Consider the following 27,860-nt stretch of genomic DNA (forward strand, 5'->3'; position numbering starts at 1 on the left):
ACACTGTAGGGATTCTATGACTTTCAAGTGCTTTGTGAACCAATGCACTATGAACATTCTGTACAATACACTCCCATTACCCTCAATGCCATGAAATACTGAAAAATAGTTTCAAGGGTGCCATTCTCCCAGAGAATTCCTGCGCTGCCCACCTCTTGCTATCCTATCAGATGGCCGCTACTCATATTTCTCCTGTTCTCTCTGTATATGCAGACTGGCCATCTCCTGGAATGTGTGCCCAGGAAATCTTCATACTTCCTTACAACAGGAACCATGAGCTTGAGAGTATGCGGCTGGAGGCGCATCCTGCCTGTTCAGTTACTGAGTGGACACAAAACACCATGATATTCCCTGATGATCCAGCAATTCAGACATTTGGATCTCTGCTGTCCCATTATTTTGCTCTAGAAAATCCCTTCAGTTCTAATCGATTGCTCTGATTATTTATAGATTCGTCCTTCCTTGTCTGGCTGTTTCCAGGCAATGGAAGTTAATACATTGAGCATTGCCAAAAGCTTTGAATGTGGCTTGGTGCCAACGAAGTAAGACCTGCCATCACCAATGTCTTGAAAATTAAGTAAAGCAACCTTGAAATGCAGAGAAACAAAATATCATATTGTGGTAAATGGAGACTTCTAACTGTACATTAAATCCAGGCAATAACTGGATTTTGGTGCTAAGTCAACTGTAGCTCTGAGCAAATGTCAGGAACAGTTTCTCACTATTTCTACTAACTAGAATTTTCAAAAACATGATTAAAGCAGATTATAAGGTAATGCAAGTTAAATTATGAGACACATTGCATTAATTTTTAGATTTAATGTGAACTGTTTTGTTAAACCATCATAATTTTTCGTATCAGAGAAAGTAGGAACTGCAGATCCTGGAGAATCTGAGATAACAAGGTATAGAGCTGGAAGAACACAGCAGGCCAAGCAGCATCAGAGGAGCAGGAAAGCTGACGTTTCGGGTCTGGACCTTTCTTCAGAAATGGGGGAGGGGAAGGGGATTTTGAAATAAATAGCGGGGGGGGAGGCAGATGGAAGATGATTAAGGAGCAGATAGGTGGAGAGGAGATGGACAGGTCAAGGAGGCAGGGATGAGGCTGGTAGGTAGGAAGTGGGGGAGAGGGTTGAGGTGGGAGGAGCAGATAGGTGGGATAAAGGACGGATATGTTAGACAGGCAGGTATGAGCTGGGCTGGTTTTGGTCAGGGGCGGGGAGATTTTGAAGCTTGTGAAGTCCACATTGATACCATTGGGCTGCAGGGTTCCCAAGCGAAATATGAGGTACTATTCCTGCAACCTTTGGGTGGCATCGTTGTGGCACTACAGGAGGCCCAGGATGGACATGTCGTCCAAGAAGTAGAAGGGGGAATTGAAGTGGTTCGCGAGTGGGAGGTGCAGTCGTTTGTCGCAAAACAAGCGTAGGTGTTCCACAAAGCCATCTCCAAGCCCCCGTTTGGTTTCCCCGATGTAGAGGAGGCCACATTGGGAACAGCGGATACAGTATTCCACATTAGCAGATGTGCAGTGAACTTTCTGAAGAAGGGTGTCATCCCAAAACATCAGCTTTTCTGCTCCTCTGATGCCACTTGGCCTGTTGTGTTCAACCAGCTCTACATCATGTTATCTCAGATTCTCCAGCATCGGCAGTTCCTACTATCTGTTTGGTGTGATTGGTTTTCTTTGGGCCTGGGGTGGGGGTGAGGTGTAGGGGCAGGTGTAGCACTTCCTGCAGCTGCAGGGAAAAGTGCCGGGGTGGTGGGGCTGGTGGAGAGTGTGGAGCAGACAAGGGGGGTCACACAGAGAATGGTCCCTCTGGAAAGAAATAAGTGTGGGGAGAAAAGGTTGTCTTTGATAGTGGAGTCAGATTGCAGGTGGCAGAAGTGCCAGAGGATGATACCTTGGATCCGGAGGTTGGTGGGGTGGTACGTGAGGATGAGGGGGATTCTGTTTTGGTTGTTATTGCAGGGAGGGGGTGCAAGGGATGCAATGCAGGAAACATGAGAGATACAGTCGAGGGCCTTTTCAACCATTGTGGAGGGTAAGTTTTGGTCCTTGAAAAACGAGGGCATCTGGGGTGTCCGGGAGTGGAATGTCTCATCTTGGGAGCAGATGCGGCAGAGGCGAAGGAACTGGGAGTAGGTGATGGAATTTTTGCAGGAAGGTGGGTGAGAGGAGGTGTATTCTAGGTAGCTGTGGGAGTCGGTAGGCTTGAAATGAATATTGGTTTCTGTGTGGTTGCCAGAGATGGAAACAGAGAGGTCCACGAAGGAGAGAGAGGTATTGGAGATGGCCCAGGTGAACTTAAGGTTGGGGTGGAAGGTGTCAGTGAAGTGGAGCATGAGGCGGTGCCAACACATTCATCAATGTAATGGAGGAAGAGTGGGGGATAGGGCCAGTGTAGCCTCGGAAGATGGGTTGTTCCGCATATCCTCCAAAGAGGCAGGCATAGCTTGGGCCCGTGCGGGTAGCCATGGCCATCCCCTTTTGTCTGTAGGAAGTGGGAAGAATTGAAGGAGAAGTTGTTAAGGGTGAGGACAAGTTCAGCTGAATGGACAAGATGTCAGTGGAGGGGGACTGGTTGGGCCTGTGGAACAGGAAGAAGCGAAGGGCCTTTAGGCCAATAATTTCTGTATTTCCTTGAATGGCCCTTTCACTGTTTTCAAAATTCTGACATCTGCAAGTTTGCTCCTGTTCTTAAGGAGTTGTGAAGTGAATATTTCATAATTCTATTTCTTTGTTCAAATCCTATGCTTCTCTCGCATCTCCTTGTGGCCTTTGGCCAACTTCAGGAGTAGAAAATGCTCCTATAAGATTTCCTTGTATGCTTTAAAAGCCTGAGATCAGCCCTGATATTACTATTTGAATGTGATTACACAGTGTGGAGCTGGAAGAACGCAGCAGGTCAGGCAGCATCAGAAAAGCAGGACAGTTGATATTTGGAGTCGGGAACTCTTCTTCAGAAATACGGGAGGGGACATGGAGCTCAGAAATAAATAGAGAGAGGAGGAGTGGGGCTGGGGAAGGTAGGTGGGGTGGTGGTAGGTGAGTGCGGGTCGGGAATGGGGGCGATTAGTCAGTGGGATGGGTGGGGCAGATAGATGGGAGAGAAGATGGACAGGCTCTATCAGGTCAAGGAGGAGTGGCTGAGAGGGATGGTTGGACATGGGATGAAGCCAGGGTCGGGGAAGATTTTAAAACTAGTGAATTGCATTCTTAGGCCATCAGTCTGTAGGGCCCCCAAGATGGAACATGAGGTGTTACTACTCCAGTAGTTGAGAGACTGGAGGAGGCCCAAGATGGACATGTCACCCAGGGAGTGGGAGGTGTAGTTAACGTGGTTGGTGACCAGAAGGTGTTGTTGTTTGTCACCTAAAGAGCGCAGATGCTTTACCAAATGGTCTTCAAGTCTACGCTTGGTCTCACCAATGTACAGGAGGCTACAATGGGAGCAGTGGATAAGGTAGACCAAATTGACGGATGTGCAGGTGAATCCCTGTCTAAAATGGAATGTTTGCTTTGGACCGTGAATTGAGGTGTAGGGCAAGTATAGCAGGGAAAGGTGTCGGGGGCTAGTGGGGAGTGTGGAGCCGATGAGGGAGTCATGGAGAAAGTCATCCCTACGAAAGGCAGATAGGGGTGGGAAGGGAAATATCTCTCTGGTTGTGGGGTCGGATTGTAGGTGGCAGATGTGGCAGAGAATGATATTTTAGGTGTGGAGCTAGGTAGGGTAATATGTGAGGACAAGGGGGATTCTGTCTTTATTTTTGTTGGGGAAGGCATAAGTGAGGGAAATGCAAGAGATGCAGTTGAGAACATTTTCGATCACTGGAGGGGGGATGTTAAGATCCTTGAAATAGGAGGAAATCTGGGATGTGCGGGAATGGAACGCCTCATCTTGGAAGCAGAGCCGGAGGAGTTGGGAGTGGGGAATTGATTCTTGCAGGAAGGTGGGTGAGAGGAGGTGTAGTCTAGGTAAGCTGTGGGAGTCAGTGGGCTTGAAATAGATGTCAGTTTTGAGCCAGTCCCCAGAGATGGAGACAGAGAGATAGAAGGAGGGCGAGGGAAGTAATGTAGATGGTCCAGGTGAATTTGAGGTTGGGGTGAAAGGTGTTAGTAAAGTTGATGAACTGTTCAAGCTCCTCATGGGAGCACGAGGCAGCGCCAATGCAATCATTGATGTAGCGGAGGAAGACTACATTGGCCAAATATTTCCTCTTGAAATGTTTGAATTTAGGCAGAATGAATGCCAATTGTAGTCTCATTAATAGTTACCATTGCTCTACTGTAGATGCAAAAATTGAAGTTGAATTCATGTTTTCTGCGCTGCTATCAGATTTTTACATCCAGAGGACATTCAAAAGATGACACCAAAAACATCAGCAGACTGTGAAGCAGACAAAGATTTGTAAAAATACAATTGCACCTATCATTTAGAAAAGGACTCAATTCCTATGTCACACTGTCATTATGCCTTCCCTACTGAGCATTTGTTTTCATGAAACTAAGATCACTTAGTCAGCTGTGTCCCTGGCTTTTCCGTACCCAAGATATTGAGGAGTATTATTCTTGCCTCAAAAGTTTGATACTAACCACTTCTCTAAATAATACTCTTACAATTACTTCTCAAGTCAAACTACAAAACAAGTTATGTAAGGTTCAAACTCCATATAATCTGCTTTGACATCTGGAAACAAATTGTACTTGCCCTGAAGGAAAGGAGAGTGTCGAAAAACAGAATTGTTGGCACTCTCTATATGAAGACTGATGGACTGCATACCTGTATAACACTGAAGCTTAGGCAATATATATTTAAGAAAAAATAAACACCAATTAGGCCAATTTCACAGGCAAATAATCTGAAAAAACTTCACTTTGATCTTCTAAAAAGACTAAAACTAAATCATGAGATTATAGTGGCCTTGAGACCCATACGCATTACTTAACCTCCATACACTGAGCTACTAGAAAGAAATTGTCCAGCTCTCTAATAAAGTGTTGGAAAATATCTACACTTACCAAAATAGCTGGCAATATCTTCTTAAAACTTATAATAATTACAGAAAAATCAGTCAAGATCTGGTTAGTTGTAATTCTATAGGCTTTGCACATGCTTCCCAGCCCCTTTTGATTTTCCTAAATTTATCCAGCATTCCATACTTGAACAGACAGACATCTGTCCGTAAAGAAGCCACACTTACCCTGAACTTCAGCAGCAGGAGGGAGAATGCGGCGTCTGAGGAAATGTACCTGCTACTAGATTTAAATTTGCAAACCTCGAGTTAGTTCTTTCCATTTCCATGCTGAAGCAATTTAATCATTGCTTACCATCACTGTAGCTGCTTTTCTAATTACTTACAATATTTAGTGTTCAAGAATTTGACAAACTTTAAACAGTTGCTGTGCATGCATGAGGCAAATTGACAGGTGTGCAATTGTTCAATGTTTTGATTCAATGCCATGCCACAGGTTGTGAAGTTGTGTAGTTAGCAATCAGACAGAATCCCAGGAACTGACTGGAGAAAAGGTGTGATTTTCTTAACATCATTTAAGAGGATAAGAAACAGAAACTGGCTTAGGCCCGTCAGCCCTCTCTCCACCATTTAATAGGGTCAAGCTTGCTATGACTGGGCCTTAACTCTACTGTTACCAAGAAAATGTAAAATAATCAAAGTAGAAATGAATCAGTAACAACTTTATGCATGATACAATTGGCTTTGTTGATGTTCTGATACAAATGCTTGACATTTATTAAATGCACTTGTTTGAAGAGTCATTAACTCATTAGATTTAGGAGGAAAATTATTGTTTATATATAAGTGCATTAAGCAATGGCACAATAACATCGGCAATAGCGTTATGTGATTGTGATTGTTTTCAAATCAAGCATTTTGTGTATCACAACATGAAATCAAAACTAATTGATTTAAATTGCGCATGCTGAAAATACAATAGTTCTTTTTATGCATGGTCTGTCTTAACACTTGCTATCTAGCTCAGTGATTCCCACCCATTTCAGTATTAACGTACACTTCAATGTGACAAACAACCCTATGGCACATGTGTGTCCATGCATGCACAGTGTTGAATCTTCACGTATATGAGGGTCCGGCTGTGGCTTCCACATGCACAGTTGGTAGTGGGTGCTTGGTGTCAGGAGATACTGCCTTCAATAAAACGGCTCCAAAGCTCTGCAGGAGATCAGAAGCACGGATGCAGCCTCGATATGGAGCTAAAGTGGCTCTGCTTCACAAAAAGTTCACATCATGCTTTTCAGCCTGCCATCACACACCAGTGGGAAACCACTAAAGATTTTAGCTATTCCCAAGAATTAAAACAGCTGATGTGAGGACTTGTATGAAATTCTCGGCTGCAAGAGATGTACCTTGTAATGAAGCTCAGTAACATCTGCTGTTCCTGAACGGTTCACCCCCAAAATTATAAGCACAATCTCATAGTTAAGTAAGCCAGTGTCATTATGTGGTTATATCACTTCAGTCTCATACTTTGCACCACTGCAGTCAACTCTTTGTATCAAGTATCAGCTGGTGTGGCTCAGAAGGCTCACTCTGACATGTCCAGTGTCTGGTACATTTGTTGCAGAGAAAGACAGGGGCCAAGAAATGGCTCAAATTACTGATCTGTTTTCTCTGGGCCATTTTGTCAACAGCTGAGCTTTTCATTTCCGTTTTCCTCTCCCATCAGCCGCCAGAGGTCACAGCTGCCAGCGCCTGTCTCCCAGCTGCCTGTGTCAACAGTCCCCTACTTTAGATCTCACTTGAAAGTTCCCTTGTCAAGGAGGTACAGATGCCCAGGTCATGACCCAGTGGCCAATTCACCATAATGATTGTCTATGGGTGTAAATCATGATAGATGCTTGAATTAGCAAATTGCAGATGTCTCAGTTAGTGGACAGACGTTGTCCTGCCAAGAGATGCCAGGGATACAATTGAGACAGCAAAAGTGCAAATTGTTTAGCTATTTCACCTGCACAGTAGATACTGTCCAGGTCTCAAAGCAGCAAAGGAGTAAGGATGCAGGCTTGGCAAACTTGCCATCAGTCGAGTTGCTTCTGTTTCACACACTTTTACTCATCCTGGGAATAACTGCAAAAGCCTTTGTAATGCATGTCTAATGTCAGCATCAAGTAACAGGTTGCTGGTGATTGTAGACCTTAGACAGAGCTAGAAAGGGAAATCATGTACCCAGCTGTTTCCTCTGATTCCTGGCCTCATGCTTCCCATCACCCTTTCCTCCACTTTTAATCCTCAACATCTTCTGTTTACCACCTTTGTGATGCACTTTGGGTCCTATAGAATAAATTAATCTGGCACAGAAGGAGGCCACTCAGCCCATCAAGTTTGTGCCAGTTTTTTTAAGAGAAATCCCATCAGTTTCACCAGTGCCAAACTATCTGTTATAGCTATTATTTTCTCATAATGTACTTATCTAATTTCTTATTGAAAATGAATTTAATTCTGAATCCACTTCATTATCAGGAAGGAAGTGAATCCCAAATTCTAATCGCTGTTTGTGTAAAGATCCGTGTCCTGTAATTGAAATGTTTGCCAATTAACCTGAACATCTTATTATGAATCACAGTTGTAGCATTGTACGGCATGGAAACAGACCACTTGTTCCAATTGTTCATGCCAATCAATATCCTAAATTAAGCTAGTCCCATTTGCCAGTATTTGGTCCATATCCCTGTAAATCTTTCCTATTCATATACTCATCCATTTAAATGTAATTATGCCAGCCTCCACCACCTCATTCCATACACGCACTACCCTCTGCATGAAAAGGTTACCCCTTCGGTCTCTTTTACATCTTTCCCCTCTCACCTTACATTCAGGCCCTCTAGTTTTCAGTTCCATTGGAAACATTTTATTTTTGTTCCATTTAAATCATAATTTTGAATGCTTGCATCAAATTCTCTCAGGCTTATTGCCTCTAAGGGTCAACAGACCCAGCTTGTCTTCAGTCTATAATAAAACTCTTTGAAACCCTCTACAAATCCTTCAAATTTCATAAAAACTGAAAAACTGCAAATGACATAAATCAGGAGCAAAAACAAAGTTGCTTCAAAAAGCTCAGCAGGACTGGCAGCATCTGTGAAGGAGAAAAACAGAGTTAATGCTGGACCCAAAATGTTAACTGTTTTTCTCTTTCACAGATGCTGCCAGTCCTGCTGAGCTTTTCCAGCAACTTTTTTTTTTGCTTTGCATTTCATGTCCTTCTCATACCCAGAACTACCGACAGTTATAGTAAAGTTGAACTGCTCTAAATAGATTCAACAAAACTTCTTCACTTTTGCATTTGATGTCTGTTTTTATAAAAACACTGTCACAAACCCAGGTTATGGTTTGATACATTTTCCAGCCACTGCTTCGTCAGACAACTGAACTCAACTTGCTCATTCACATTGTGCAACTAGCTCTGCTTCTTTAAACCTGGTACTAAGCCTTTTAACCTGGTCAAAATAATATCTTTGAGCCTTCTTATTGATGCTATTCTTTGGATTTTATGGGCTACTTATTCATTCTCATTCGATCATCTATTGAGTAATTCAGGCACAATACTTTCTATAACTGAGTTCATGTTTGGACTCACACAGAAGTAAAACTAGAAGAGTTCATCAATATGCTCTATTATCAACCCTGTATTAAAATTAAAGCTACAAACACAAGGAATGTGTTAATGTTCAAGGCAACACATTATTTAAAATCGCACAAGATGTCAGGCATAACACAGGAACTGAGGTTTTTCTTTCAAAATAACAGACATACAGATAACCTCCTACAACCTCACCCCACAAACACTTTCAGCACATTGAGTGACTTTCCACTGCATATGTACAAAGCTGGATGATTTTAACCATGTAGTTACTGCCATATTTACTGCATCTCAGATTTCAAACCCTCGATTTAAATTTAACAATTTTCATAAGGTTCATTATAATAGCATCCACAACATTTTAAATACGTAGTAGTCGCTAAATATATATCACTTTAAGCTGGAGATTCCACATTCTTTTTCAAGCAATTCATTATCTTAACGATTTTGTGTCTGCTTAGCTTCTCGTTAGTTGGGTATTCCTTTGTGGACTATTAAAATTATTATCTCTCAACTCTGATTGATTGTCACTTGAAATAAGGTGTTGTGTTCTCTAAGCTTGCGTCCCTCTAATGGCACAGGCATAGGCTCCTGTGATTAGCATCAATACTCCCCCTCCAGGGTCTGAGTTGAGATATGTGAAGCTGTCAACAACCTCCTGCATCACATCTTCAACACTGACAGAAGATAGGGCTCTGATGTCTTACTAAACCTCAGTCTTAGATCTCAGGCAAGCAGAGTTAGCAGTTTTCTAACAGCTCTGTTCCGGCATGAGACATTGTCTCTGTAATTCATCTAAAGGCAGCAACAATGAGAAGAATATGCCAAAGACTACCTGTGCCAGAACATCATCCTGTTTGAACCCACTGCAGACCTCAAAGAATTCCAAAGCTCCGAGGTGTTACAATCATAGAATCTTAGAATCCCTACAGTGTGGAAACAGGCCCTTTGGCTCAACAAGTCCACACCAAGTCTCAGACTGTCTTGAGGAAACCTGTAAATCAATGCCCACAGCAAGTAGTCAATAACTTTGGAAAGTTTCTCCTCAGGGAGGAGGGTAGAATATTCACAGGGGATTTTTATGTTATGTTATGGTGGTAGATTTATCTGTAGATTACAACACCAGGTAGTGTTCCACCCTTGTCTCCAACTGTTTATTGCAGTGGGGATTGAGGTGTTTGCTTTGCCGATGGACCTGTTCCCATTTTCATCACCTACAATTCCCTCTGTTCAACAATGCATCTAAATATCCTGACAAAATTGTAACCAAAGGTTATTAGTGTATCAGACAGATTATTGGATAAACACCTCTCAGTGCATTCAGTTTCATCTTGCCTACACCTTTCTCATAATTAACAAGGCTGTTTGGATTCAATTTTAGGTACTGTCATAATGATGTTAGCAACAAACCAGTCAACACTTGTTCACTTCTACTTCTCACACGTTGAGAGTATGATATTGTAGATGACAGATCCAAGAGCTCTCCATTTCACTTCTGCACTGTGTGTGGAAAGCTGGAGAAAATGTGTTCAAACTGAGTCACAGCTGGTCTTTCATCTGGGTAGGCTGTATGACCAACATTGCTACAAGGACGGTATTCTACTTTGAATATAAAGACTTCATTTGCATTGTAAGCCTGGTGCACACCCGGGAGTGATCTGTATTGCAGTCAGTACAGGGGCTGCTGTGTGTGTTGAGAATGCTGTTCTGTAGGTCATGTTTGGTGATGCTCAGATCCGGTTGGTGCCAATGCCCTGATCTTAAGCACTTCCAGGAAAACCAGTAACGTGGTTTGTTCAGAAAGTGGCTACATATCCTGACCACCGTACAAGAGGGGCACTCTTTGTGGGGTAATCTGAGCTTCTCATCCAAAAGCTCTGGGCTGAAGTCCCACTCCAGAATTTGATGGCCGAAGAAGCCATGTTCACCCTATGGTGAAACAGATTGAGCGTCAATCCGCAAGTCCTTCCACCATACACTAATAGTGGGTGGTAAGAACAGGAGAGACCGCTGGTTAGACACGATGAAGAGAATTGAGAATCCCGATCATCAGTATCCACAGCTCCAGGCTTCAACATTAATGTAAAAGAGTATGTTGCCACAGAAACTTGGGCTCCTTGGTGGGGGCTGGGGGCATGGTTCCTGGGAACGAGGGGGCTTATCCAGTTGACTGGACAGCCAGAGTGGCTAAGATTGGTGCCAACAGCATGGGGTTCAAACCCTATTCTGGCTGGAATTGATTCGCGGCCTGCCTCTTTGCTACACATACAGTGTGGATCATGGGGCCGAGAATCAAACCTGCCCTCCAGCACAAAACTAAAGCACAGGAATATAATAATGACAGAAACTAAAATATAGGAATGCTCCTACATTTAAATTAGCAAGAATTGAATACTTTCAGTGCTGTAAAGACTTTTCAAAAGTGGAATCAGTTTCAAAAATGACCAGATTTTGTTTTATAGTTAATTGTGAGAAATACTAATAACTTCAAACAATACGTCAAAAGCCAACATCCCCATACTTCAGTGTGATAATCTGCTGAAAGTGCTGTAGAGACTGAAAACCTTGGCTTATGGGTTTGGATGTTGGTTTCATTTTAAGGATCAACTCAGGTTCATTAATGCAATGGAATTTCTGAACAGTCTCCAATTCAATAATATCGTTCCCATTGTAGGGCGACCAGAACTACATGCAATACTCTAGAAGACACGTCAACTCACCTCACCTCACCGCTCTAGTACTACCTCAACATATCATGCCAACTCCTCTACTGAAACGTCAAAGCAATGAAGTCAAGTGCGCTAAATGCCTTCTAACTCATCCTGTCTACCTGTACACAAGTAAGCAGAATCAAAGAGTATTCAAAAAGGTACCCAAAAATGAATGAGGCACCATGACAGTGATGAGGGCTGAGCAGTAGACATTGTTTATATGGACTTTAGTAAAGCCTTTAAAAGGTTCTGCATGGTAGACTAACTAGTAGAGTCAGGTCACATGGGATTCAGGGTGAGCTTGCCAATTGGATACAAAATTGGCTTGATGGTCGGAGACAGAGAGTGGTGGTGGAAGGCTGCTTTTCAGATTGGAGGTCTGTGACCAGCAGTGTTCTGTAGGGATCAATACTGGCTCCACTTCTGTTTGTCATTTATATAAACAATTTGAATGAGAATAGAGGAAGCATGGTTAGTAAGTTTGGGGATGACACTAAAATTGGTGGTGTAGTGGACAGTGAAGAAACTTATCTAAGAGATAAAGAGGTCTTGATCAATTGGGACAACGGACTGAGGATTGACGAATGGAATTTAATTTGGATAAATGCAAGGTATTGCATTTTGGTAAAAGGAACAGGGGCACAACTTATACAGTTAATGGTAAGGCCCCGGGTAGTGTTGTAGAACAGAGAGATATAGGGATTTGCTACATAATTCTTTGAAATTTGTGTCACATAGAGACAGGGTGATTAAGAATGCAATTCGCATACTGCTTTCATAACTCAGGCCTTTGAGTATAAGAGTTGGGATATCATGTTGAGGTTGTACAGGTGAGGCCTCTCCTGGAGTACTGCATGCAGTTCTGGTCACCCTGCTATTGGAAAGATATTATTAAATTGGTGAGGGTTCAGAAAATACTTACCAGGATTTTGCTGGTAACGGAATGTTTGAGTTATAAAAATAGGCTGGACAGGCTGATTCATTTTTCACCAGAGTGTAGGAGATATGGGGGTGACCGTGTAGAGGTTTATAAAATAATGAGGGGCATAAATAATGTGAATAGCAAGGGTCTTTTCCCTAGGGTTGGACAATTCAACATGAGGAGGCATATTTTTAAGGTGAGAGGAGAAGGTTTCAAAAACAAATTGATGGCAACTTTTTGTTACAGACAGTCATTCATGTGCGGAATGAACTTCCAGAGGAAGTGTTAGATGCAGGTACAGTTACAACGTTTAAAGGACATTTGGATGAGTCATCAATAAAAATGGTTTGGAGGGATATAGACCAAGCACAGGCAAGTGGGACTGGTTTAGCTTGGGAACATGGTTGGTGTGGAATAGTTGGACTAAAGGGTCTGTTTCCATGCTATTTGACTCTATAACTCTATGACTTGATGACACCCTGATGGAAGGAACTCAGAAAATCAAAGAAAATCTGGAAATGACACTAAAGAGGGTCTTGGCAAAAGTAATTAATCCTCTCTCAGTCCTCAGCTGGACCGTACTAGTGTGTAGCAAACAGGATTCTCAAGGAAGCTCAGGCATGACTCCTCACCTCAAATTCCTGGCAGACACAGAGGCTCCAATACTGGCCCATTTGCTCCCTTTCCCACACCTCCCCCAACTCCGGATCCCTATAACAACTTCCTTTTGTTCCATGCAGGAGCAGGAACCTGGAGAGACTGGATTTCTCCCAAATGTGTACTGACACAGCCTCTCACCTCCCCTTGCTGGTCCCCAGAACATTATTTCTGGATTTACTTTGTTTTGAAGCAAAGACTGATGTGTCAACCTTTTTATTTTCTTGAAACCATTACTTAACAAGAAATTGGAATTCGGATTGTGAATTTTTATTATTGTGAGCAATTATCAGCAATTCATTTTTGCATCATTTTTCCTCCCAAGTGGACAGTCCTTTGCTCAAGTATGCTGGGCCCCAGCAATAGAACATGACTGAATAAGGCATCAAAGTAGAGAGTACTTACTGTCCATGCACTGCTGACATTTCGTGTCCTCAGCTCCGCATGGGGTAACCACACCTTCCCCTGGAGGGCACATGGAACAGCATTTCCCATCATGGGTATATTGCCCGCTCTCACAGAACTCCTCGGCATTGTACAGAGACACCTTTATCAGAAGAAAAAAAATCAAAAGACATGATATAATGATGCACTTCACAGAATTCACCATTTCAGGTGTCAGCATATGTCATTAATAGCAATGAGTCAGGGTAATTCCCAAAATATTCCAAGAAAGAAAATATCAGAGGTGCTCAGGCGCATTGGCAGCATTCAGGGCAAGATGGTTCACGCTTCAGGGTGAATTCTAACGGACTGCCATTGATCGGAAATATTGAACAGAAGTTTGCCTTAGCCAGGGTAGCAAGCTCGAAGGTGAGCTGTGCAGACGAAGCAGGAAACTTGTGGGAGGAGCAGAGGTGATCAGCTCAACCAATTCTTTCTTGGCACTGTACAAGGTTTCCAGGTGTGGGCAGGATCAGGTCCCTGGGCCAGGGAGTCAGGCAACTATGTACGTATTTAAGGCTAAATTTAAAAAAACTAAAAGAAATTTGGATGATGGAAATCAGAAACAAAATCAGAAATTGCTGAGAAAAGTTCTCAAGAAGGGTCACTGGGAACAAAACATTAACCTCTGCTTTCTCTCCACCGACCTGCTGAGATTTTCCCCAGGGATTTCTGATTCTATTACTCATTTAAGGCCCCAGCTAGGGGTGATTTTCTGGCCTTAAATTGGTCCTCTGCCCCTGGAGCAGACACCACCATTTCTGGAGGCCGGCAGCTTAACGGAGGCGTCCATCATGCACAGGTAAGGGATGGCACTTCAGATCTACTCACAGAGGTCACTGGGAGGTCACTCTATTTCACCCCCTTCTAACTCCCAGTGGCCAAAACCATCCAAGCAGCCCACTGCCTTCCCAAAGCCCTAACCAAAATTTTTTTTTAATTCTTCTATTACTCTGTAAGTGACTTCAGGCTGAGGTAGTTTCATCTCTGATCTGCTTCATTAGCATCTACCTCTCCCAGTCAGGCTCCAGAGGCTCTTGAGTAGCCATCCCTCTGAATCCTTTGCCCTTTAAGGCGAAGATAGATTTTTGAGCAGTAAAAGAATTAAGGGTTATGGTGAGCGGGCTGGTAAGTGGAGCGGAGTCCATGAAAAGATCAGCATTGATTTTGCTGAATGGTGGACCAGTCTCGACAGGTCTGATGGCCTACCCCTGCTCCAATTTCTTATGTTCTCATGTGGAGCTCCTTAACTGATTTCTGATTAAATTCACTGTATGTTTACTTAACAGTCAAATCATACCTTTAAAAAGGGACACTTGCAATTTAGCAGAAGAATAAATTGAGTTTACAAAGCAACACATTGCTTCAATTAGCATGAGCAGAGCCAAAGGATATGTGTTAGTAATAGACTTTGGAACATTAAATGGGCACAAATTCACCTCAGAACCAGAGTTGCCTGATACAATAATAATTCTCACTCTAAGGTGCCATCCAAATTACCTTAAGCAATGTCATAATCCTATTTGGCCAGCATGCTGTATTGTATCAGAGGCATGTTGAATGGTTCATGTGATGTTGAGCAAACAGACAATGCTCTGAGTTTGTTGCAGAGTTTCAATCCAGCCACATATTATTGTAGGGGCAGCACGGTGCCGCAGCGGTTAGCACTTCTGCCTCACAGCACCTGGGACCTGGGCTCAATTGTACCTTTTCTGAAGAAACATCAGCTTTCTTGCTCCTCTGATGCTGCCCGGCCTGCTGTATTCATCCAGCTCCACACCTTGTTACCTCATGTGCTATTGTACTTTTTTAAGCTAATTATATGAGTAGATAGCATTGATTCATAAATTGCGAATTGTAGCCTCACTTTAGGACTTAAATACCTAACTTACAGACAGGAGTACTGTATTGGTATATTTTATGCTAATTTGGAGAACCTATCTACCTGCACAGCCGAACATAAAAAAATGCACGGCCCTATGTGAAGGAGAGTAGAAGGTCATTCCAATCAGTATACCTGCTGTATCTGCATGGCTATCGAGGGTGTACAACAAAAATGGTGCATTGGATATGATGTACTTTGAGATTTTGGGATATTAGAAGGAATTCCTCTTCGACATTTTCTGCACAATTAGGTATTTGAAAGCCTTTGTCTTATTTTTCCATGGCTGTTACACATTATTCAGAGACAAACTAAGAGACTCAATTGCAAGCAGCCATTCAGCAGCTTTATTTACACCTCCTCAACAGAGGGAGCTCAGAGGCAGAAGTAATACAAAATGCTCGGTAATTATGTTATCTTACAATTGGAAATTACAAACTCTGGGGCTACCCTATGATTCAGAACTTTAACGTTCTGTTTATTGCATCAATGAACGTAAACTGAACAAATCTTACTCTTCATTTTGAAAAGTTACTTTCTCATTTGTCCATGATGTTAAAACTATTTATGAGCAAATGGCATAGCAACCTCTGGCAAGAACCTACTGCACAGTTAAATACGAATATCCAAACTGTAGTGATTAGAATGAGGCTGACCAGATGCGTCATTGAGAAAGAGATCCCTGATTGGGGCTGTTAAGCTAGACCAATCAGGGAGTTCTGGCTGACTGATATAAACAGGAGTCTCGGTAATCTTAAGGTCTGGCTCTAAGCTAGCTGGTCAGAGTCCATGTACTATGCATGTGTAAATAAAGGATGTGTTGGTGACGGGATACCAGCCTCCATGGAGTTACTTCATAAGAATTGTCATCCGAGTTGGGTGGTACTGCTGTTAGCTTTAAGATTTTTTTCCTATCAGTCTCAGAATGGTGTCGTGAAGTTGCTGTATTTGCATGGTAGTCGCATATACAAGCCATCCCAGTATTCAGGCCTAATTATTAACAGGATAAGCACTCCATTTAACAAGTTAACAATTGTAAATTACTGCCAATCAACATCTCTGGCACAAAAAATTAACTTTTTTAAATATGGAGTTTTATTCTTGGGATTTTGAAATTTGGGAGCTGCTATTTCAAAAATGCAAATTGGATTTTTATCCACCCTCTCTCAGTACAGGTTTTTATTTCGTTCTCTGTTTTTCTGTATCTAATTTAATGTCGAGTTTATCCACTTTAACTCATCTCTCTTTTCAGTCCTCCTCCTGTTTATTTCCTAATCCTTCAGCTTAATGTTTGAAGGAGCTCACCTGTGCCTCAAAGCCCTGCAATGATATGAGCTGCCTTTTTTGAGATTGTAAAGTCACCAGTGTCCTGCCCTGTTATTAGACAGAGAGGCGTGGTGACAGTTTAACCTGAGAGTCAGTGAACCTCAGGCAAGGGGAGAGGTTGAGCAGGAGAGTCCTTCATGGTAACCTCAGCTGGTGATGTGAATTGAACCCATGCTATTGGCATCACTCAACATGATGAACCAGCCATCCAGCTAAGTCAGCTTACCAACTTCCAAATTTGTGAGATTATAGTGCAGAGAGGAGTCTGACTAGATGTAAATGACTCTACCGCAAAATTTTCATTATTACTCAACTTATACGTAGCTGCAAGTCGAGATTTGGATGTGTACACAAACCAGTAAACTACCTCAAACTAAAAGTTAAATTGGTGAATTTAAGAACACAACTTCGCAGAAACATCCTTAAAATGACTTAAAGGTCATTTCAATTGATTGGCAGCTACTACTGCAGCTACAGCTGGGAGAGCACAAAGAACCAGCAAGAGCTAATGACAGAAAGGCAGCCCGCAAAACAAGTGTGGGAGTGCAGGAAAATGACTGAGCGGGCACCAGACTGCTGTGCTGCTCAATATCAGCTGGCACGGAGGTGGTATTCCCTGAGACAGCCATGAGGTACATAACCCTCTGCACCTTAAAGGTGAACATGCATATGCTTTCCAATATGTGGAGAAAGATGTGCAGATGAAGATTTTATAAAAATTCATTCTTGCTATCACTGGCTAGGCCAACATTTGTCACCCATGAACGAAGTGACTTGCTTGGTTCAGTTTTGAAGTAGCCGTACCGTTGTGGCATGGAGTCACATGTAGGCCAGACCAAAGAACGATGACTGGAGATTTCTTTCCCTAAAAAGAAAATGATTGAACCAGATGTCTTCCTTTTTAATACATTCTGTGCTCATTGTCATGATCACCATTACTGGGAATAATTTTATATTCCAGATTTGTCGTCCCAAATTTTTTCGTCAGTGTCAGAAGCCCCCTTTCCAACACTAACCAGACAAAGGAACTGTCAATTTAACTCAGTCTGACATTTCTGGCCAATATTCTGATGAAAAGTCCTGCAAAACCCTTTCAGTACTGAAATCCTTGCAGAGGGCAAGTGCCATGCTCATTTGTCACAGTGAATCCATGTTTGTTGCTTCCAGTTGCTACTTCGCTGTGATAGGTTCATTTTTTTCCAATCACCAGAATCCCTCTGTGTCTTAGCTTTTGTATTCTAGTAAGTTAACAGGTGGGGGTACCTAGAACATCTCTGAGCATTAGTGAGTGAGTGTTAGTTGGGTAAGGTTCAATGAGGTAGGTAGCAAGTAGGTCAATAATGTTGGAAGGAGATGTCAGGCAGGTGGTGGAACAAATTCAGTTCATCCTGGGAGTTTGTGGATGTGCAGGATGTGAGTTGCTTTGTGAGCTGTACTCAGTCAGAAGGTTTGACTGGGCTTGTAGGGTGATGGGGTCTAAATCAGGTTGTGCTAGTGGTGGTTTGGAGGAGGAGGTGGCAAAAATCTTCATCTCCACATTTTTCTCCACATATTGGAAAGCATATGCATGTTCACCTTTAAGGTGCAGAGGGTTATGTACCTCATGGCTGTCTCAGGGAATACCACCTCCTTGCCAGCTGATATTGAGCAGCACAGCAGTCTGGTGCCCGCTCAGTCATTTTCCTGCAATCTCACACTTGTTTTGCGGGCTGCCTTTCTGTCATTAGCTCTTGCTGGTTCTTTGTGCTCTCCCAGCTGTAGCTGCAGTAGAAGCTGCCAATCTTTTGAAATGACCTTTAAGTCTTTTTAAAGGTAGTTTCTTCCATGTTGTGTTCTTAAGTTGGCTTCACCAATTCTTGATGGTAACTCAGTTAGTGAAAACTAACAACCATCTATAAATATTTAAACTATGTGCAAACAGAGGCTTCAGCAAAGCATCTCTCGAAGCTTCTACACTCAGGTTCCAGCTCTATATGATCTGATATCCCTGATGATGCAGACTGACAATTATCATATACAGTCACTATTAATCCCATTCAGGCTGCCTACTCAGCTTCGCCAGTGTCAGGAGGCCAGGAGATCTCCTGTACTCAGCAGTAATACAGGCAAGATAGTTGCTGAACTCTGTACTATACCAATCCAAGGCCATGGATTGAGGAGGGACCCAGGTACAGGTGAGTGACGTTGGACAGGAGGTCTCAGCTGCACATGCAGGTTGTAGCTTTCAGCAAACTGCCTCCCCAAACCCTTTCTGGCATAATTCTCTTGATTAGGCATCAGGTATTTTCAGACAAAGGCTTTCCCACCTCTGGGAGACCACAAGCAAACATGCCAGGATCACAACCAGCAGTGGTAGTACGTGACCTTTAAGTAGGCAGGCCTGACAATGGGTAAGCCATCCTTCGGCCACTGATTTGATCAGAGTTGTGCCAGGAAAGTGGTAGAGTCCCCCATGGCCCATCTTTCCAGCTGATTTAATGGTCTCCTATACCACAGGGTAAATTCCACCCAAATGTAGGCAATGAATCAACATTTCTCTGGCCTGAGGGAGAAGCATCTGACCACTGTTAACATTAATTACATATCCCCAGTATTCATTCAGTTTCTGTTACCGCATGTTTAACTTTATTTTTTGCAAAGCAATGAAAAACCTTACATTTAAATCGACAATGATTTCTTTTTAAACTAATTTAAATTCCATTAGCCATTTAGGTGCATCCTCTGCTTCTACTTATCACACAATTTTAACACAGTTAAGCAAACCTAACTTTTCACAGTTGACACACTGGAATACACTCAGAGTGGGATTTTTGTGTTGCAGTTGTAGAATCCCTACCTTTGAATCAGGAGGCCCAAGTTCAAGTCCTACCTGCTCCAGAAGTGTGTAATAGCATCTCTGAACAGTTTGATTAGGGAAACACCTAGCCTCAGAAAGGATTTGAAAACTAGCTGCTGAAACTTCGATGCTGCATCTTAGCCTGGCAAAAGACTTGTCCTGAATGCTCACCTGTTTCTTATTTTGTATCCAGCTTGCAATCCTGCTTTAAATTTGAGACTGCCGAGGCTTTCAGTTTAATTAAAAGTCTTTCATGTGGAATGCAGCTCTAAGTCTCTGATAGGGATATTAAACATTTGCAAGTATGAATGGTTGAAGTGGAACAGAAATATTATCACACAGGGCCATGCTTGTAAATTGTTAATTTTACTAGACACAAGTGATTTGTTGGTGGTTTAATTAAAAATAAATTGTCACACATTCACTAAATTTAGATTCCATAAGCCAAATTTTACCAGAAATTGGCCAAGTGCCAATTTTGCTGAGTTTCATGGAGGGTCTCTCTCCCTGAGCCCTAGTGAGATTCCTCACACTATCTTTCAAACTTGTCTTATACACCACATCCTTTGGCATCCCACTTGTCGTACCTACCCGCTTGCCACAGGCAGAAGGGCTAGCCACTGCTGAGACCTCACAGGATTTTTGGTACCAGCACTGCTTTTGAAGCCCAGTCATGCACTTGGTCAAGAGCTGGCAGCCCTAGGTGCTCTGCATGATTCGTGCCAATTGCCTCAAACATATTGGGCTGAAGGAAAATGGCACTCTGTTTTGACAATAGAGAAACTGACCTCCTGGTGCGAGGGTTGGGGTAATTTGGAATGTGCTGTACTTAGATTTCCAGAATGCATTTGACAAGGTGTCACACCTAAATAAAAGCTAATGGTGTAGCAGGTAACATATTAAGTCAGACAAAGGATTACTCAGCTAACAGGAAACAAAGCACAGGCATGAATCAACAAAGTGTGAAGCTGGATGAACACAGCAGGCCAAGCAGCATCTCAGGAGCACAAAAGCTGACGTTTCGGGCCTAGACCTTCCCATTATCTCTCACAGGCATAAATCAGTCATTTGAGTTGCCGAGTTATAGCAAATATGGTGCTATAGGGATCAGTGCTGAAGCTTCAATTATTTAACATTTGTCTCAATATCTTGGATGAAGAAACCATTTCATTTTAGGGGAGAGAGATGCAGAGCTTGAGATACAGAGGTTTCTGGATATCCTTGTTCGTAATCACAAAAATTAGTTTGCTGGTACAGCAAGTGATTAGGATGGCAAATGGAATGTTCTTTATCGCATAAAGCAGAGAATGTGAAAGGTGGCATGTTTTGCTACAAATGTATTGAGTGTTGGAATATTACATCAGGAGTACTACATACAGTTTTGGTCTCTTTATTTAAAGAAATCTAATAAATGATTTTGAAGAAGTTCAAAGAATATTCACTCAACAGCTTGCTCAAATGGGGTTGAGGTGATCTTACAAAAAAAATGTTAGCCCTGTATCCATTCAGTTTAGAAGAGCAGAGTTGACTTATTTGAAACTCAAATTTGTGAGGGGATTAGACAGGGTGGATGCTTCCTCTTGTGTGACAGACTAGAACTAGAGGACACAGTTTAAAAATCAATGGTTATTCTTTTAAAGGTGGAGATGAGGAGAACTTTGTTGTTTGCTTGTGACGGATCTATGGATCTTTCTTCCCCAGAAAGCAGCAGAGGCAGATTCACTGAATATTTCTAAGACATAGATAGACAGCTTCTTGACTAATGAAGAAGTTAAAAGGTTTCTGAGGTCGGTCAGAATGTGGAGTTGAGGCCACCAGCAGACTGGCCAAGATTGTATTAAATGCCACAGCAAGCTGGAGGGACCAAATAGCCTTCATTAGTTTGTAATTGATTTGCATGTTTGTATTGATACCACTCCATCCCCCAAACTTTAAAGCCTCCTGGACAGTCAAGTTCTGAATTTCTGAGATGGACTCACAGGAGAGCTTTACATGGCAACAGCTCATGTCCGAAAACTGGGCATGCAGTCTATGCAACTTGGCATAAAGACAAAAAATTAAGAGGACCACAAGTCTGATTTCTAAGTATATCTTTCTAATAAGCGAGATTCCCCACTGAGGGCACAATTTCATAAAATGAACCTGATGAATCTTCTTTCGTGTTTCTCCAATCTTTCTATGGCATGTTCCAGATATTTCAATTAATTTCCATCTGTGCTAGTCAGGTATGGTTCTATAATCTTTAAAACCTCAATTTCCTGGTGCTGTTAGTTGGCAGAACATTGTGTCAGCCTTTGATTATTTCTTAGTTCATGTATTCCGAGTTTGTGCTTACATTTTCTTGTTAGCTCAGTCTTATGTAATTCTCATCCTTCCTCTTGGAAAACTTCCAAACTTCAATTATCCATACTTAAAGTCTTAACACTTTCCTCTCCATATTTAGTTTGAGAAAAAGAAAGGTCAATCCCTTTCACTGTTTAGGTGAAAAGATTTTACAAGTCCCTGGCCAGAGCAATGTAGCTCAACCACTCTGGGTATCAATTGGAAAATCATGAGTCCATTGTCCGGGACTTTCCATTTATAGACTTCAATGGAAGAGACATCCTGTTCAGCAACTTGTATTTTTCTATCCAAGATTCACAATTGTTCAGTGTTTGAACAATCTAGCAAATCTGTCAGATCCTGCCCAATGTAGATGCATCCCACTTTTCCAGTAATAAGCACAAAAACTTCAGACCTTTTAAAGCTGAAATTATCTTCCAGGTACTCATTATTTAGTCAAACGTGAGATTTGACAATTGATTAAATAAATTAATCAGAGCATTTCTAATATCCAACAACACATTATTGCCAAAAACCAAGTCTCTATCCACCCAAATCTCAAGTGAGCTGCTTTAAATTGTTTCTATTTTCTATAATGATATTTTCACAAAGAAATAAAGATTTAATTGGAACTAACAACAAGGGGCCATGGTGCCCAGAGCAATATAATGCAGTGGGTGTTCCAGGCTCCATCATCATTCTTATAATTAATCCAAGTAATTTATAGGAACGGAGACATTGTAAAGCAACAGATAGGTTGTGAAATCTAGAAATAAAGTTAATGGATGTTTCACTCGACAGGGCTTTGAATGCTTTTATTCTTCAGTGTCAAGCTAACTCTTTTGTTACAAATGAACTCTCGCTTTACAAGGCAATAGCCAAGTTGGCAGCGAGTCGAAATGGCCAAGCCAAAAGAGAACTGGCATGTCGCTCTCGCTATTTCTATTCAGCTTGCACCTATCAAAATTACCTGTCTGAAAATGTAACAATACTCTGTATCAGGTACCTAGGTGCCAAAACTGATGATAAATTGAAAGGAAATTCTTAAAAGTAGAATCCAGCTGGCATCAACTTCGAAAGATTAATCAGTTATATCTGGTGTTACATCTCTCAGTTAGTATGAAATATACTTTTTAAGGGACATGCTCAATAGATCACTGTATCATGGCATGTGACTTGATGATACAAAGGTCTCAATCTCCATTTTACTGTGGCCATTTGCAGTATGACACACTCAGAGAAGCGTGCCACAATTTGTAATCAAATTGCTCAGTACAAGCCGAGACAGGGCAGCCATGGTGCCTAAGAAACTAAGTGCTTGACCTAAATAGTAAGAAGTTAGGAGCTATTGATGATCATAGCCATTTAAGGTTGGAATTCATGAATCATTAGAAGCTGACAGACTAAAAAAATTAAACTAAAAACGCAAAGGTTAAGAGACTTCTGGACATTATTTTAAGGCTGCTGCCAAAAAAGGGTGTAAGTTATGTTGCAGCTGTGTGGAACACTGTTTAAACCCTATCTGGAGTTTTGTGTTTAGTTCTGGTCATCATAAAAAAGATAAATTGGCATTGGATTGAATGCAGTGCAGATTGTACAGAGCAATATTGGGCTGAAAAAGTTATCAGGACATGTTACACAAAATACGCTTGTATGTGACTTGAATATTGAACATAAATGAGTTTTTAAGGCTATCATAAAAAGTGAATAGATTAGATGGAGAGAAAGCATTTCTTTGGTGGGGACATGTCAGTTCAGCAGCATTAACTTAAATTTAGCTCAGTCATCTGAGCAATATCTGAAAGAACATCTTCGTATAAAGGGCAGTGAAAATCTGGAAATATTGAGGCCATGTCAACTGCAATTTCAAAACTGAGATTGTTAGATTTTTGTTAGGCAGTGATAGCTAGGGTCACAGAACCAGGGCAGGTAGTTAGAGTTAAGATTCAGCTCAGCGATGATGCAAGTGAATGGTGAGAATGGCTAGCTCCTGATTATGTGCGATTAAAAATGACTTGCACTTATATATCATCCGTTGAAGTCTGAGGTATTTAAGAATACTTTACTCTTTACAAAGAGCTTTAAAGTTTAGTCAGTTTAGTAGGAAAGGAAGGAACCAGTTTGAACAAAGCAAACTCCTGCAGAAAGCAATAACATCATTATCTTAACCAGATGATCTAGTTATGTGATGTAAATTAGGAAGGAAATATTGATCAAGATGCAACAGAATCTTACATCCACCAGTCGGGGCTTTGGCTGAATATTGTATCTGAAAGATAACATCTCCCTCAATGTAGCATTCCTTCAGTATGTGCTCAATTGTCAAGTCTACATCAGTCACAAATGTTTCTGCAGTGGGATTACGATTCCACAGCTATCAAATCCAAAGACAATACAGCACAGCTGACAGAACCTGGGTCCTTCAGAAAGCAGAACTGGGAGTTTGTCTTTCAAATTAATTAGTCTAATTTTCTTTTTAAGGAATCATGCAACGTGCTGCCATATCTACCCACACAACGAGAGGTAATTGTATTTCAAAAATGATTAATTAGTTACAGATTGCTTTGGAGACATGAGTGCACATTGGAAAAAATAGTGAAGGATTGTGAATGCCATCTGAAAGAAATATATGTTTGTCTAAGTCTTTTCTTCAATAGGATGATTGGAACAACAGATGATATGTTGGAAATGTTTAAGGTTATGGAAGGATCCTGCAGAGTCGATGGAAGTAGACTGTTCACTGTAATTGAGAGACTTAGAACTACATACAAGTGTTTACTGGAATTCCAAGGATTAATTTTAAAGGAGAGATCAGGCAAACAAAAATTGTATTCCTTTGAACATAAGGGGTTAACAGAATTATATGATTAATGTTTTCAAGATATCAAGGAAAGTATATAGGATACAGAGAAATTATTGCTGCTGGTTGTGGAGTCTACGACCAAAAGGCAGAGGGCAGAGTCTTGGTGTGTCAGGGATCTCTCTGACTGGCTAGATAGCCATTGACAGGTCCATTCTGCCTCTTTTCTCAAAGACCCACCAAATCACAAGTCATCAGGATGAGGCAACCAACGGCCTTTGCCTGGTGTCAAAAATCCCAGTAGTGGGAGTCTCACCCAGCGACAGCTGCTGGCATTTCAATTTGTCGAGTTTTAAAAACATATACATAGCATTGATTTCACAACCAGTCTTTGGATTGCAATCAGCTTCATGGTTTAAGGCAATTTGAAGTTGCAAGAGTGTACATAACCTTTAACTATTTCAAATTAAGTGTCAATTATTTCTAAATATTTTTTGAAGTTTTTAACCACAGCCATGAATGTTGAATTCATTTTGTGCAGTAATTTTAATCCAAATGACAATGTCTCCATTTGTTCCTGTTAACCTGTGGTGAATGTGTAAAACTGTAAATCCAAAAATCATGTACATTCATTTTGGTCAAATGTATAGCATCGATGCAACTGTTGGTTTTGACTGTCTAATAAAGTGAGGACTTGTTGTTTATTCAGAAATGTACATAATATTGTAAAGTGTTTTGCTAGTTCAAGCATGACGTGAATACATGACAATAAGTACAGAAAATAAAACCTAACAGTCACTTTGCTCAAGCATAGCAGGATTTGTTGGTCATTGCTGTTTAGTAAACTAACTTGTTCTAGTAACTGTGTTACTGGATATAAACATGTTCCCAAGTTTTTAATGTTTGTTAGAATCAATTCAGACAGAGATTTTCTCAAACATGTCTTCACAGACACTTTCGGAACAGTGGAGAAATGGTAGAAAGGTTCCACAGCTGATTATCAGCTCTTTCAATAACATCATCAGTACTCCTTTCATGCCCAATAAATCTTGGGACTTGAAATCAGAGCTTCTGGACCAGATATGGGGACTGCATAACTAAACTTACATTTGTAATTATACCTCAAAACAAACTCATTGAATACTCAGACTCAGAGCATCCCGTTCCTCCCATGGTGGACATTGAGGTTCAGAAATCCAAAAGGGAGATAAATTGCCATGTGGGGCTGGTGTACGCTTTCCACATTTCTGCCTCAGATCAGCTCAAGCATTCGGTAAAATTGAGTATTTTTAAGAAATTTTAAGTGGGGTGACAAAAGCAATTGCCTAATTCAAATGGAACATACAAAACTGCAAAAATGTATTATTCATCTGTTTTGTCTTGTTTTTTTTTCTTTTTTCTTTCTACCAATGGATTCACCAGCTGTAGCTCCATTTCAATATTTTGTGAAAGGTTTACTGGAACCACAAAAAATCCTTTCTTCTTGCTTCTCTAAGGCAGTCTTCATCAGAATGCAGTACACACAGCGATCACTTTTAAAACCTAATAGCTTTTTCATATATTCCATGAAGTGTTATTCCACTGGTTAAAATCTCAGGATCCAAATAAGAAGGTTATTGTGCACAAAACCTTGCCCATGAAAGCCTATTTTAATTCAAATAGGAATTCTCCATTTTTGGCAAAAACTGACAAGATTAAACCAAGATGACACATCATTCATTGAAAAATTAGCCATTAAATAATCTATTAAATGACATACCTGCAGGTCTAATATCAGCAAAAATTTGAATTTTACTTGATTAAAAGTGATTAAAGGAAATTGCCAATGATAATTAGTGGTAACTATCAGGCTAACCAACTGACATCCACACTGTTTTGTCCTTATCACACCTCTTGATGTAATACACCCACTGTTAGAATATACCTTCATAAGCAGCCACTGAGCCTCAGCATGTCATTCCATGTCACTAACCAATGAAAACACTGCTGCTCACTTTTAAATGAAAGTGGTTGATTTACAATGTTATGAATTCAAGTTCCTCTCTTGACTGACAACAGCTCGTGATAAGGGGAAAATCTCTGTGACCAACATTTTGATTTTGAACCCAAACAGAAAGCAAGAATGGCTGGATGTGACGAAAGAGAAAATTAATGTTCCAAGGGGAAATATAAAACAAAACAGAAGTGAAGAAGAGTGTAACGGGGTCTGGGTAGTGAGGTTGAATAAAAGCCACTTGCTTCACCTTTGCCATGCAGGCTGCACTGTAGGGCAGAGAGATGGATGTAGCAAACTGAAAGCGTTGTGTTGGGACAGTAGAAAGTGCTCTACTGACATGTTGGCTGCAGTCATTTGATTCAAAATGCAACCAGGTTTGGTGTAAACATTTAGGAGTCCTATTTGCAGTGACTACTTTTGAGAATCATGAAGAGGCAAAGAGCTACTCACCACAATCTGTAAAAATTTCATTCAAATTATGGAATATTCACTGTATCATAATGCAGAGCTTACCTGGCATTGTATCATAGTCAACATCTGAGTACTTCTCAAGTTGCTTTGATCAATCGTTGGAAAACAGCATTGTTTGCAATCAAGGCAGAAAGGTGAAAGCTTTTAACAATGCAGATTAAAACACCTGAATCATATTCAGCTATAGTTCTGTGCCATAACATCTTCAAGTTCATCAACTACAACATATCTAAATATAGTACTACAATGTTGTGCATTTTATACTCCAATCCCTCATGAATCCAAGCCAATCTTCAATTTTTAACCAATACTCTGCACCTTATGTGGTCATCTCCTCTGTTTGTCACATTCTTCATTTACAGACAAAGAAATAAAATTTATAGTAAAGTTTCTAAGTGAACAAAACAGACAAAACTTCTTTCTAAAGATATGAGGTAGCAATTTAATATCTAAGAATCTTCTAAGACCAAGTCTTTTTGTGGCAATGATTGCAAGATTTTTCTGAATTAAACTGTAAGTGAAGAGATTTTTCCCTGATAATGTATTTCCTGGCTATGTTTTTCACTTGTTTGCAAGAACACAAAAACATTGCATAAATAATTTGAAAGGCACCCAAGCATAAATCCTTTGGCTCCACTTTGTTATCAAGCAAGAAGAGACTGTCCAATAGCATTTCTATACAGTCAGTATTTTTAAGTCTCCTTGACAATATATGATCATATAACATTCGTGTCTTTTTCAGTCCAAATGCTATAAACTTCCTGTAACCCCACTTCCATATCAATACTGGCAAGACCACCCTGATAACTCATACAAAATATGCAAAATGATTAATGCCCTAGGTATCTATGTCAAACATATTAATTTGCGCCA

The 27,860-nt window shown here is 41.0% G+C and overlaps 1 protein-coding gene across 2 annotated transcripts in view; it reads right to left on the reverse strand.

Annotated features, from left to right (window-relative positions):
- Window positions 1-27,860, reverse strand: part of LOC125466439 (tumor necrosis factor receptor superfamily member 16-like) — a 168,266-nt gene that overhangs the window by 130,484 nt on the left and 9,922 nt on the right. For both annotated transcript variants that reach the window (XM_048560929.2, XM_048560928.2), the window contains exon 2: window positions 13,316-13,457. In XM_048560929.2, the coding sequence (XP_048416886.1) occupies window positions 13,316-13,457 (142 nt within the window). The remainder of the gene's footprint in view (window positions 1-13,315; window positions 13,458-27,860) is intronic.

This window comes from Stegostoma tigrinum, chromosome 31 (assembly GCF_030684315.1).
Source record: "Stegostoma tigrinum isolate sSteTig4 chromosome 31, sSteTig4.hap1, whole genome shotgun sequence".
Taxonomy (NCBI): domain Eukaryota; kingdom Metazoa; phylum Chordata; class Chondrichthyes; order Orectolobiformes; family Stegostomatidae; genus Stegostoma; species Stegostoma tigrinum.